At 47.0% G+C, this 14,120-nt stretch overlaps 1 protein-coding gene across 1 annotated transcript in view; it reads left to right on the top strand.

Moving 5' to 3' along the window:
- Window positions 1–14,120, top strand: part of Vps53 (vacuolar protein sorting 53) — a 41,838-nt gene that overhangs the window by 19,874 nt on the left and 7,844 nt on the right. Inside the window, exons 10-15 of the mRNA XM_077678077.1 lie at window positions 2,283–2,481; window positions 4,054–4,185; window positions 6,335–6,423; window positions 8,836–9,075; window positions 10,193–10,364; window positions 13,242–13,324. Coding sequence (XP_077534203.1) covers window positions 2,283–2,481; window positions 4,054–4,185; window positions 6,335–6,423; window positions 8,836–9,075; window positions 10,193–10,364; window positions 13,242–13,324 — 915 coding nt within the window. The remainder of the gene's footprint in view (window positions 1–2,282; window positions 2,482–4,053; window positions 4,186–6,334; window positions 6,424–8,835; window positions 9,076–10,192; window positions 10,365–13,241; window positions 13,325–14,120) is intronic.

The following is a 14,120-nucleotide window of genomic DNA, read 5'->3' as shown; positions in this document are numbered from 1 at the left end:
TAAATACATTCCAGGAGCATGTACTATTGCAATGTTTGAAAGCGCATGCGGCCAGTTGTTTGAGTAGATACATGGAATAATGCCTTATTGGAAACGAGAACTTCCCCACTAAAACACATGCAAAAAAATTTATCTTTTGCAATGAGTCAGAACAAGTTGCACAGCGGATGTGTCGCACTTAGAGCGCTTATGGTTTACCTCCGCAATTGTGCACCGGGGTTCTCCGCTAGCGCTGATGAACTTTTCTGCACTGCGCCGGTGAGATGTGGCAAAACGGCAAGAGGAGAGGCGGGCTTTTGAGGAGTGCCTCTTATCTCCTTAACATTATGCTTCTCTTTTCGAATTGCATTGTGATAACCTGTTTTCCCTTGAGCAGCCCTTCTCAACACACTTTAGATAAGAAAGATCACCTACATACTGACGTAGTCCCTGGTTTTTTAATTAAGCGAGTGATGTGCAAAGTGTATCCTTTTTTTCACCTGTAATGTTCCTTTTCTTTTCTATATAGGGCATCGGAAAGATCTATTCTTGTCTAGCTCCCTTCTCATAGGAGCCACGATAAAGCTTTCTTAACAAAAAGTCTTTGACACTGCACACTGACCACAGAGAAAGAATAAGATAGGAAGGGGAATGAGGCTTCCCAGCGTGGTCAGATAATGTCACAAGTGCTCACCATAGGTTAAGCTAGCGGCATCTGCCGTGGGTGAAGAAACCGCGCAACTGCTGCTATGGGCATTGCACTGTGTAGCCACGGAATGAATTGCGGCCGCTATCATTTCGTCCATCAGGAACCGCTACCCTCTCCTTCGCGTTGCAGTCATGAAACTTTGCAGTCCACCTTGGTTTTCGTTGTGACATTATTTGGGCACTCGCCCACACTTGCCTCAATGGGCCATTTCCCCTCCTATATACATTCTTTCTCCTTTGACACTGACGAAGCTAGTTTGCCTAGCTTGCCCACTTTACCATCCCAACCTGCACAACTCGTTTCGTACCTTTATATATTGGGCATGAAATTCCCTTTGTGGAAAATATTCTTGTGCGCGTGGGGCAACTGTTCTGAGAGTAACATTCCTGCGTTGTTAGTACAACGAAAGAGATACACAAGCAGAGGGTTTATGCCATTACACCTTGAGGGCATGCCGGAGAGGGTTTAGAGATCAGGGAAATTTTTCGTGCCTTGCATTGCCCCATATGCCAAGTTTCTTTGTGTTCGTTTTATGCCGCAGCGAAATTTTACTAGCCCTTCAAAACAAGCCTTTTATTTTTGTGCTCACTAGTTACTGAAGCATAATTGAAAACATAAATTTTTGTTTTCTAATTTGAAATCACTAAATATTTGCTTTGATTCGAAAATGTTGACTTCGCTTTGCAACTGTTTGAACGAAATCATTATTTGCTTCGAGAAAAAAAAAAATTGCTATGTGCGCACACCTCCAAGTTGGCACCAAGAGATGTGGTAAGAAGCGAACAAGTTATAAAACTTTGTAGGGGGGTGCGATTACAAAAATTGGGCCAAGGATTGGATTCAGGAGATGCGGGCAGTTTGGAATGTGTGGAAGAAGCCATTGTCCTGGAGTGTACATGTTAATTGCGATGATGATTTGCTTTCTGCTGCTTTCCACCCACCAATAGGCATCATGATAAATCATCTGGAATTCTGAGTTTTGGCAAGTCTTGAGTCAGTCCTACGGCAGACGGTAGCTTGCTGGCATGAGTGAGAAGTTTGAAATTTGAAAGGCAAAACGGGAAAGAAAATATCTTCACTAACATGAAACCGAGGGAGGGACGAAGCATGCAGTGTACAAGTGTATTCTTGGCGCCTTGACGTTTTTGCCCACGGAGAGGAAACCGTTGGGGGTAGAGGTATACAGCTTTGCTGTAAAAGTCTCGTATCTTTGAAGCACGAAGCGTTCTAGCGCGAGGCATAGATGAGTGTCCCGGTGTTTTAGTACCGTGACTACACGAGACGATGGTTACGACGACGACATGAGACGCCGACAGCCCGAGGCCCTAAGGGGCTTCGCCCCTAAAAGTCATGTGCAGCATTGTCAAACAAAGGAAATCTTGCACTGCTTTGTTTTTTGCTTGGGAGGGCCTGCAAAGTGTATCGAACGCAGAAAGGCCGGGTGCTAGTATTTTGAGAACTTGCAGCCTTCCCTGAATGGCAGGTTCGATTAGAGCTGGTTCCTTTTGTCTGGTCTGCGGAGAAATGACCAACGAGATTATTGTGGTGTGGATTTGAGTCTCACCGGTGTTGGGTGGGGTTGTACGTGTTGCAGGCGTGAGTTGAGCCAGCTGATGAGCAGTCGGGTGCAAGACATGGAGGTGCGGCTGCTCCTCAGCGCCATCCAGAAAACGACGGCCTTTGAGGCCCTGCTGGGCAGGCGCTTCACGGGCATCACCCTCGAAGGCACCGGCCTGGCGAGCCCACCACCCACGCAGCCCACCACGGCGCTGGCCGACACCAAGCCTGCGCAGGTATAGGCTGGGCGTTTCATCGCATTTCATTTCGTCGCAATGCTGCTTGATGTGTTGCGATGAAATGACAGAAGCTGCACTAAAGACGGAGATGTATTTAGGTTGCTCACAAGTAGCGCAGTATGTGGCCGGCTCTCAGCAGTCTGTTATTCTACTCCTTTTCTGCGCCATGCATTTATTGCTGTTCCTGTCATTTTTGTCCTTCTAAGTGCAGAGCACTCTCGGGGCTCGCCATGTCGTCGTAGCTCACTTGCTGGGCCCAGGTAGAGCAAACGGGCATGCCGTTATAGTGGCGTAACGCAGAGGCTTCGAAAGCCAAGCGGTTTATAGTATAGTCATAAGCGTTCATAACTAGTGAACCGCTGGCGCTTGTCACACATCTCCCTGTTGTTTAGCGCAAAGAAAACTGTAGGTACATTTGAGGCAAAATATACATAATTAACTGGCAGTGCCTGCGTTCATTTAGTTAGGAACGCTTGTTGGGTTGGTTTTTACGTTAGCAAGCGAATAAAGGTGGCGGTGCAGCGATGGCACGTGCGGGAGGAAAAGCAAGCACAAAAAGAACAGCACTCCTTCTGGCGCAGTTTCAGGCAGGGGGCGCGCGAGCACTGCGAAGGAGGGAAATTTAAACTGCATAGGGTGGTAGCAGTGAGTGGATAACGGCGCTACAGCCCATTATGTCGAATCACTGCTCTAAACTTCCGACAGCTTTCACGTTGAGTGGAACGGCTTTAATTTTTTGATGTGGTTTTTAGCCCCGGGCCACATGTTTTTGTGGAATAAACACAAATGGTAAAACACGTTGTAGGCTGTGGCTCAATAAAAATGTACAATGGATGGTGCGAACAGAGAGGCATATGAGATAAGGGAGTGAGGGCATGTGGTTCCAGACGAGAAAATTCAAGTGAAAGGACACGAGACAAAGTTTAATGAAGTTTGCGTTGGAGATTGCTGAGATGGCTAGCAATGTTATATTAAACAAATGAACAAGAGTACGCGGTTAAGCACTTAACTGCGCACTGTGGTGATCTGGTAGCGTTCCTTAACTACCTTGTGCCTACCAGAAGCATTGTTTGAGATTTTTTTGTTGTTGTTTGCTTGAAAGAAAAGAAGTTAGGGCTATAAAACTGATGTGCACCATTTTGGCTTTGCTGTAAGAAGAGCAGAATGCAGAATGTGGGGTCTTCTGTGGTGTCGGCTTCTTTAGCCTGTAAATGGAAGCTGGAAAGCAATTATGTCATGTCCAGTTTGTTAAGTGTGCTGAATTACAAACCCTGGTTACGTAATTTAGTGCATAATCTGCCACCATGGCACAGCCCTGGGTGGGGCCTTAAACCATCGCAAATGTTGGCCGGAAAATGAGATTTTCAACAAACTCAGACATTTGGCTTATATTTTCTGCTCACTTACAGCACACTGACTTCATTACTAATGTGTCAGGTTCCATATTTTCCACAGCTTTTCCATAAGCAGTCTTCAACTTTTTATGCCTCTTAGTGCAGACCAGGGCTCTGTTGCAGTTTTCTGCCTTTGGTTGCAGCATTTGGTTGTGACCCTTTGTTATGGATGCAGGGCGAGAAGAGCACGAACCCGTTTGAGGAAGGCAGTGAGGAGAACAACCCATTTGCCGAGGACATGGAGAAAGAAGACAAGGCAGCTACAACGGACGCAGCTGGGGATATGCCACCGCAGCCTTCCGCTCAGGTAATGGAGAAAGGGAGATAGGGAGGCATTCTGTATCTCGTTAGAAGCTGTCGTTTGTTTTGCCAAGTTCAAAACACTCTCTAATTGCTCTTGATCTTGGGAAACAAGAAACAAAGGACAGAAACAGCCACTCAGTGAGCTGAGGAAGATGTTCTTGATTTGATGCACATTGCGAAATCGGTTCTTTAAATTGGACATTGCGAAAGCGGTTCTTTAAATCTCAAAGAACTTTTTGACATTCTGTTTCCACAGTTTACACAAGAGTTTTGTGGTAAATTTCCTTTTGGTTCTGCTGATGTTCATTATTAGATTAACTGGTGTTGGTGACATGTTCGACTCATCTGGAAATATCACTGTGCTTGCTACGAATGGCTTGCAGTGACATCAGCTTTTTGTTTGATTGATTGTGGGTGTTTAACGCGGCGACGCTTCACAGGCGATGAGGCGTGCTGTTGTGGAGGGCTCCGGATTAATTTTTACCTCCTGGGGACCTTTATTGTGCGCCAAAATCTCAAACATGCAGGCATTTTTTGCTCTTTGCCTCCATCAGAAAAGCTAGCGTCGTGGCTGGGAATCGAACCCACGCCCGTGGGCTCAACAGCACAGCACTTTAGCCACTGAGCCCATCACTGACATCAGCTTAGCCGCCATGTTTGTGAGCCACTTCTACGGTGAAACAGTGTGCACTTATCTGATGTCTTGAGGAGGCCAGAGGAAGCTGGAAGCTACACTGAGCCCTTAAACCCCCTGGCTTGAGCTGCTTTTGTCACATGCTGTAAGCAGCTTACATACAGCTTGGATGCCAGTATCATCTGGCTATTTTTAAGGAGGAAAAATTCTAGCCTTTGACATTTGCATTATGATTGTAGTGGATTTCATGTTCTTTTATTATTCTGGTTCAGGAGTCAGTTTGTTAATATTTTGACAGTATAAAACCAATGGCTTATTCTGTCAAACCATAGGGACCATTTCTAGGGCATCAACGTTAGCCTTCCTGTATGGCTTACAAACTACGGGTGTACTACCATATTTGCTCGATTGTAGTGTGACTACGATCGTTACGCGGAAGGTAGCTTTTCATTGCATCCAGAAAGAAAAAATAAAACCTCAAAAGTAATGCAAGGGGTAACTTTTTTTCGCATAAAAAAAAGAAAAAAAAGAACCGCCATAGTACTTATGTGAGGACAGCAGAAGTGTTGAAGAGCACATTTATTTTTCAAACCCTCTGACTAGTCACCCAATTGTGACACTTTGAACTTTATTGGCGGGATGCCCGTTTTGAGCTGTATCAGTTCAACACTGCCCGCCATGAGGTGGTTGCACTGTTCCGGGACAAAATCAGCAACAGGTTTCTCCAATTTAACGTGGTGGCCGTAGCGGCCATGATAAGGCCCGCAGAAACCTTTTCAGGCGGGTTCGCATGTAAAAAGGTGCTCCTGCTGGAGCCACAATCCGTGGATGGTCGATACGTCAAGTCTTCTGGCAGCAGTGCTGATTTCTTCAGCCATTAAAATAGGGTTTCCCTTGAAACGGGCGTGTTACTTAGCGCAACCCGTTGCCATCGCAAGGGGAACTGAAGAGGAGCTGGAAACACATGAGGGCAACGAAAACCACCGAGGCCTCCACACAGTACGATGAGTGCGGCTTCGACACAGTACGGCTGTGGCACACCGTCGGCGCCGTCACTATCACCGCAGAAAAAAACAACAAGCAAACACAGACAGCCAGTCTTGGATTGTAGTGGATCCAAATAGCTCTGGCACGTTGCCAATATTGATTGCGAAATGGCCAAAACTGCAGCCGTCGATGAGAATTGGGTGCATCATTGCATATTTTAGGCAACTTGAATTTTGGTATTCGATTGTGATGTAAGGGTCGACTTTAGCTAGCGAAAATTAAGAAAAAAAAGCACTTGCATTACAATTGAGTAAATATGGTATTTCCCAGTGTCAGTCTAAGTATTTAAAGTTTGATTGCAAGACTAAGTTAACTGTTTAGCGTTAAAAGGAGCATGTTTCAGCTTATGTTTATGCGTCGTGGTTGATCTGCTTCTCTGTTGTTGATGTTTGGCAGTTGCAGAACTGTCAGCAGAGCAGCCTTGTGTATGGCAGTGCTGCAAGTGTGACACTGGCTTCCTGCTTGCTTGCAGGTGTCCTTGGCCAATGTCAACCCATTTCAAGGCCTGGTATCGAGTTGCTTTGAACGCCATCTGGACATCTACGTGGAGTCGCAAGACAGGTACAGGAAGTGTTTCCCAACATTGATACAGATGGGGAATCATGGCTGTGCTCTGAAGACTTCATAGAGCCCTGTTGCACGTAAATGAGTCGCAATTGATAGGCGATTGTTTCACGGTGAGAGTTAGGTCTGAATGCTGTTTGCAGGCAGCGGGGCACTGGGACACACTAGCCTTAGTGCACGACTAGCCTCAGTGTACTCGGCATGCGCTAATCTAATCAAACCTAACCTAACCTAACCTAAACATAGTCTAACCTAGCAAGCCCTAGATCAACATGAACTACACTAAAAGAGCACTTTTGTTTCATAGTACGACTGAGTTTGTTTTGTATGGAGGAGTGAACGCATTGAGGCACACTAGGTTAAGTGCACTCATCATGCCCCGCCAGAAGTGCCACCCTCGGAAGAGTGTTTTGCCTGCACAAATATGCAGTGTCGTCCTAAATACTACTCGTATATTCCGATATACTCGTCTTCTCTGATTTCCTCTTGTCAGAAGCAATCCTTGTTTAAGAAATGTGCTTGGCAGGGCATTGCGTTTCAAACAGAAGTACAGCTTGACGTTAGCCCAGTTGATGTTGGGGCATCACTGAGGCATTAGTTGCAACTGCATGGGTGGGCTACATTGTAATTGTTGGTGGAATATCTGCCTGGTGGTGGTTGGTACCTCTTGGACATAAGTTTCTGTGAGCAAACATTGTAGTACTGTCAGGCAGGCCCTGAGTAATAGGGCAGGCTGTGCTCTTTATTTCTGTGTGTTTTGATTGTGCATGGTAGCAAACACAATTTCATTATGGAAGCACGAAATGTCCCAACTGGGGTGGTTGGGGACTTGTAAAACTAATCTCCGACGGTCGATTTTGAATCTGGCATGACTGGCACACCTACCCACCCACTTCTCGCCACTTTGCTGGTCACATTATTGCAGCCATTGCCGTCATTTCCACTCGCAGATGCTGAAAATGCCGCACAAATTAAACACCAAAAATTGCAAAGTTATTCTGAGGTCCACATGCACTAGTACAAGGGTGAAGAAGCTGTAACGAAGTCACTGACCAAGTAAAAAAAAAAGTAAAAGGTGGTTTGGAATGCAAGCCGGTGCTTTGTTCAGAAACGTTGTTTACGTTTTTTGAGTTGGTCAGTGACTGCTTTACAGTTTCTGCAAATAATGCCTGACCAGACGAACTTTTGTCGAGCCCTTGACTAGTACAGGGGTGGTGGTGTTGCTGCTTGTGAGAGGTGGGTGGGTGGGTGGGTGGGGGGAGGGGGTACCTTGGAATAGTTGTGCCTTTTTGGTAATCGTGCCCTCCCGCAAGGCACTGGACCCCCCTTTTATCCCTGGCGCACGGAGTAAGCACAAAACAGGAGGGGAAACTGCGCTTCCTGGGGTGGCCAGACCACATCACAAGCACTTGGCCTAGGCGCTCCAAAAATGGACGTTTTTTTCCCCTTTTGCACTGATATTTTGTCATTGTGGATGACAAAAGTATTTTTTTATGCCACTTTGCGGCGGTACTCAGTGGGAAAACTTCGCGAATGCAAAGAACACAAAACATGGAAGCTGCATATGTGGCTTAAAAAAAAAACGATATTCTGGTCATCTTTCCGAAGTGTTATAGCCGCGTCCCCCTTAAGCCAGTGGCATCAGTTGCAGGAGAAGAAACTGTGCAGCCGCCGTGATGGGTATTTCACTGCACAGCCCCTAATGAAGTGTGGCCACTATCTCATCCATCAGGTGCCGCTATCATATTCTTCGCCATTGGAGCCGCGAATCTTTGTAAAAAACGCCCGTGTGTTCGAGATTTCGGCGCATGTTAACGATCCCCAGGTGGTCAAAATTAATGCGGAGCCCTCCACTAGGACGCACCTTATAACCTGTGCAGTTTCGGCGCATTAAACACCATAATCAATCAAATCAAGCGAAGCTTTGTAGTGCATGGTGGTTTCCACTGAGACATTATTCATTCGCTTGCCCTTGCCGCAATAAGCCATTTCACCTCCTGTATAGATGGTAGTCATTGAAAAGTTTAGCTTCAATTTCTTCGCTTGGCAACACTGGAAATATGCACGGACATGGTCGAAGCGCCACGGTCATGGCACGGCTTGTGCCACTGCCCCCGCATGCTGCAGAAAAAAAAAACTGGCGTGCGTTGTCTTCTCTGTTTCAACCCGATTCTCAATGGTGATGTCAACAGAGATGTTATTAATTGCACTCACATTGGAGTTTACTTTGCGTTGGGTGGGGTAGAGTTTGGAACGTCCAACACACATCATGTGCCTAGCACGGACAACTACCGCCATCCCACAGAGCCCGACGTAACCAGCAACAGCGCACTCACATGGTTGCCTGCATGCGTACCTTCGCCAGTGAATACGACCTATATATACTCACTCCTTGTGCCCTGGCCGCAGGACCCTGAAGCAGCTTGTGGACCAGTTTGTGGAGGCGGCCCAGCGGGCCCCGCTCCCCCAGCCGGACGTGGAGACCGCGGGGGTGCTCCCCAGCTGCGCGGACCTGTTTGTCTACTACAAGAAGTGCCTGGTCCAGTGCAGCCAGCTCAGCCGTGGCCCCCCGCTGCTGGCCCTGGCACGCGTCTTCGGACGGCACCTGGCCGACTACGCCGGGCGCGTCCTCCAGGGGTCCCTGCCCAAGTGAGCGCTGCCTGCTCGATCGCTTGCCCTGCCTCGCTCAAACCACGAGTTTGTGAAGACGCGAGATGGAGTGAGATGATGCTGGGGGATGAAGAATCGCTACAGGGTTCGGTTGGGTCGGGCTTGCTGGTCGGTGACCGTTCTGTGAAGGGAACAGCGCAGCGAAAGCAAGGGTGATGAAGGGAGCGTTTGCAGTATACAGTGCCCGCCTGTGCTGATGTTTTCTTCATTTCCCTTGCTTCCGTTGTGCTGTTTACTTCAAGAAAAATTGCTGGGCACATAACCACAGAGAAGAGAAGACACTTTTTTGTGAGGTCAGTAACAATTTATCAAGTGACCACCCTGGAGGATCATTCATTGCGGCAGGAAGCGTGGGAAAATGGAGGGGAGAGGAAGGATGGGAGGAACTTTCTCTCAGTGTTTGTTTTTTCCCTCCGAAACTGTCTTCATGTTGTGTAGTGCGACGTATGTGGGGTGGAAAGGACCATGTTGCAGGCAGCCAGATAAAGGACTGATTAATGGACGGACCACAAGAGAACTTGGAGCTATTCCTCAGCAAAGTTATGCTTAATAAGGAAAAGGTGCAGCTGCCATTGTGCGAACTGTCAAGAAACCTTGCACAGCAGCTTTAGAAAATGCTCCTGACATACGCTATCATCTGGTGGTTGATGATGTCGTAAGTTTTTTCAGTATTGGGACCTTAGCCTTTGTCTTTAAAGAGCAGCTTCTTGTGTTTTGCAAGACAACGTGCATAGTGCGTACTGAATGTCTGGGGTGACAAACTACATTCTGCATGCATTTCTCTTTTTTTTTTCTTGTAATCTTTGGTCTAAACAGTAACAAATTGCAAGTTACTGTAACAATTTGTGCCAAAGAAAATGTAACGAGTTACCATTACAATTACAAGACTAAGCCAATTCTTTTGGGGGCATTACTTCGATGTAGCATGTTAAATATTCCTAGGTGACTGAAATTGATTCGTAGACCTCCTCTACGGTGCATTACATAGTCCAGGTGCAGCTTCGGCCTGTAAAACCTCCAAGATTTGAAGACCATTTTTGAACCAGCCCAACCCGGTCGTAAGGTAAACCCGTCACGTGCCATTTAAACATCGCAGGACGGGCGGTAGCAGCAGCAGCGGTGGCGGGGGGGTGACTGCGGCGGGGCTGATCCAGAACTTCCAGAGCCTGCTCAAGGAGGGGGAGAGTCCGAGGCTGACGCCCCCCGAGCTGTGCCGCATCTGCGGCATCCTCAGCACGGCCGAGTACTGCCTCGAGACCACCCAGCAGGTGGGCGGGGGGGTCGGGTGTGGCCTGGGGGAGAGCTGAAGCTTGGCTCGTGCCTGGTTACTCTGCGGTGTTCAGAACTCTGCTCAACTTGAAAGCAAACACTTTCTCGTGTGTATTTTACCATTTTAGACCAAACTACGAAGCTCTTACTACGAGCACTAGGTGGAGCATAGCACAAGGGTGGAGCAAGCTTAATCGTAGCGTGGGATGTATTATTTGTCCGTGTTTAGTGTTCCAGGATGCATTGTAGCCGATGTGATGACCCACTCCTGACTGTAAACATTAACATTATTTTTACGTCGCTAATGGTAATAATTACCATTATTAGGACAAGAATTGAGGGTAGGATCACTACTATATTTGCTCACATAATGAGCACATCCTGTGTGTAAGCTGTAAGCATTTTTTTTTACCTTCCACGCAATGAGTGCACCCCCTATTTTCAAAAGTTCATGCAGAAGCAGCTGCTTATAGGATATCCATTCCCATGTAGTTTGCTGGAACACAGCTGCCATCTTTTAATCACCTTTCTTGTGGCAGGCACAATGCCTATCTGATTTCAGTGCAACAATGCCAAGTGTTTGACCTTGAGTGCCAGGTAGCACAGGGCACTCACTAGAGGTGAACGCAAATAATTTTGCATAAAGGAAGCTTTTTGATACGGTAAAACCTTGTTAAACAAAACAGGATATAACGGACTAATGGAGATAATGAAGCAGTTGTAATTCCCCTTGAAATTCCCATAGACACCTATGTATTTAAAATAACACCTCATTTTAACGAAGCTAAAATTTCTTAGCAATGGGTATAACGACCCTTTTTTTCCACAATGAACATTTATGAACCATTTTGGTACACGTCAGGTCAGTGTCCTAAGCGTGAACCGCACGGGGCGTTGCAGAACAGGGCGTTGCACCCACATTGCAGAACGGGTTCTGCAATGTGGGTGCATGCCTCAAGAAATTCCTGAAGACCCACTTAAGCTCAAAAATTCTGCGTACGCTTTTGGTCAGGAGATAAAGACATGCATTGAGGCCTGGCAAAAGTGAATTTTTCAGTCCCCAGGTGGTGAGAGTACAACTAGAAATAAAACTTTTACTGTTTTGCATGTTCTTCGGTCTGGGGCCCCTGAGGAGGGACCGGTGGGGCTTGTCAGCCTCGCAGCGGGATTGGTACAGGCAGAGCCAGGGACCTTTAAATTCTGACTGCACTCAAAACTTCAACCTCTTGAAAACGTCATTTCCGTATAGTCTGCCTAAATAGACTGCAAGGTACAAAATGTGACAGCTGACATATGCGTGTCAGCGGTGCAAACGACCATAAAAAATCGGAGATTTTGAAGCCGTAATTCAGGGGAGTGCGGCCATTGTGGCCAGGTTGAAATGACGTTCCAGCCAGCCCAGCCGGCCTAGCTGGTGAGCGAGCAGCCGCACACAGCCGGCCAGCCGGAGAAAACCTGCGTGCAACGCTTCACCCTCGCCGCAGCCCTGAGAGAAGGGCACCCAGCAGAGCTTGACCAGTTCTCCTGGCTGGCCGTAGAAAAAAAGCTTAGGGCCGGCTGCAATGTCACTTCCACTTCATGGGTGTTTGCACGATCCACCAGTAGGTGCACCGTTGACTGCGACGGAGCTGTTTTGAACACTTGTAACTATTTAGCAACGCATTTCACGGGGCTACCAGTCATGTCCCAGTTGGTTTGGTGGTACGCCTGTATGTCCAAAGTAAATTTGGCCAAGGGTAAATTTGTGTGCAGTTGGCCTCCATGAAGAGAAAATACAACTTTGTTTAATTTGAAAGAACTAGAATTGAGTATCTCACTCAGCTCCGTTACTGCCACAAAAGATGTTTTTTTTTAACGAAAAAAAAGCAAGAAGTATTTTAAAACTTTAAAATTTTGCGCCACAGTGACGTGTTATGAGCAAGAATGACGTCATACGGGCCAACAATAAAACATAATTTTCAGTGCGTTAACTGCACGTTAGCATTCAAGTGATGCGGTCAAATGGAACCAGAGGCCCCATTACAGACGTCCAGTCATGTGTCGTCGCGACAGGTCAGTTAGGCGGCCGCCAATCGCACAAACAAGGTTCCGTGACGTCATAGAAAAGTTGCGGGAAATTGGCTAGGGGGTCGCGACTGCTTCACACGTTTTCTTCAATATCTCTGTTATTTGTTCGAAGATTGCGATGATATTGGTATCATTGTTATCGGGACTAAGCAGTCTTTCTAATAAACCCAACTTGTATTTTGTCTTCATGGCTCCTTTAAAAGGTTCCTCCGCCATTCATAGGGAGGGAGAGTGGGGTATCCCTGGCATTGGTGTCATCCTAAAGGCTGTGTTGGGTGTAACCTTGAGGGTTGGGGCAGTGCGCATATTGTTCCCAGCTACCTGCAGACATCACTGCAAACATGCTAGGCATTTCAGCGTTTCACGACTTCCTCAGAAGGTTAAGGTAAACAGTTGGGCTTGCAGTCACAGGCTATGCTACTTTTTCGTGCTTTGATTTAAATTGTCGAGCATACCAAAACTTGAAGTGCGAAGAAGCGAGAGTGCAGTCGAGAAGCCCCGATGAAAGGGAAAGAACTGGTTAGGCGTTCACACTTTGTCGCAGGTGAGCGGAGCAGTTGTGGGGAATAAGCTGCCTTAAGTTTGTAACCATGGTGACGCTCATTGAGTGACTCCTTGCGAAGCCTGTGCTGCAAAGTGACGCTGCCCTAATAGGGCTGTTCAGAAGCAGCGCATGTGTCTTGTTGTTGTGTCGTCTGTGACGTGTATCTGATTGCAGCATAGTGATCCCTAGTGTGTGCCGTAGTAGTCGATCTAGTGTCATGTTGTCCGAAATTAGGTCGTCAGAATGTGCCCTTTTCGTTTTCCAGCTGGAAGGGAAGTTGAAGGAGAAAATCGACCCCAGCTTAGCATCCAAGATTGACCTGAGCGCTGAGCAAGACATGTTCAACGGGTAAGTGGTGGGGCGGCCATGCTGCAGCTGCTGCCCTTCTCCCTCGGTTATTTCGTTCATCTCCTGGCATTGTCACAGTTCCTGGAGTGGTGTTTCCAAGTGTTACAAAAGGTAGGGTGTCAGTTGAGTGCTGCCTGATTTGACACCACCAAGCGCTACGCGTGTCAGAGACTGTGTCATTATTGTTTTCCGACATGTACGATTAAGTTAGGCAAAGCCAACTTTTGCAGCGTTTATGTATCAGGATTATCATGGGCTCGCTGCATTTTTTATTGCAGCTGGGCCTCGTGTTGCGCCATATAAAGAAGCAGGATGAAAGCAAACGGAGGCATTTTTCTAGCCGAAACTACAAAAAATTCTCATGCACTTCTACCATCCAAGCCTTGTTACATGCTGTGGGCCTTCACTCGTGCTGAATACCGTATTTTCACACGTATAACCTGCCCCTGCATATAATCCGCACCCCCATTTTCAGCCTGCCAGAAAAGAAAAAAAATCCTCGCGTATTGCCCGCACATTTGATACAGGAAAGGCTGCCCCAAAGCTACTGCTCAAGCAAAACATCACATACTATGTAGACAGAAAAAAATGTATACTTAGTAAGTAGAATACACTGACTGCAAGGCGAAAGTCACAATTCACTAACAAAATTCAGTTGTCACAGTGCAGTTGGCCTTGTTTTTCCCTGCCTTGTCCTTGTATATTTTGCGCAATCGCTTACATGGAGGGCTTAGTCAGTGTTATGGCGTAAGAGCTTCACGGCACAACGCGCATTGCCGTGAAGCTGCACTAAAGA

Source organism: Haemaphysalis longicornis, unplaced genomic scaffold (assembly GCF_048455015.1).
Source record: "Haemaphysalis longicornis isolate Haplotype H1 unplaced genomic scaffold, Haemaphysalis longicornis Haplotype H1 scaffold_7, whole genome shotgun sequence".
Lineage (NCBI taxonomy): Eukaryota > Metazoa > Arthropoda > Arachnida > Ixodida > Ixodidae > Haemaphysalis > Haemaphysalis longicornis.
Note: the sequence above shows the minus strand (reverse complement) of the source record. Positions and strands in the feature narration are given on the sequence as shown.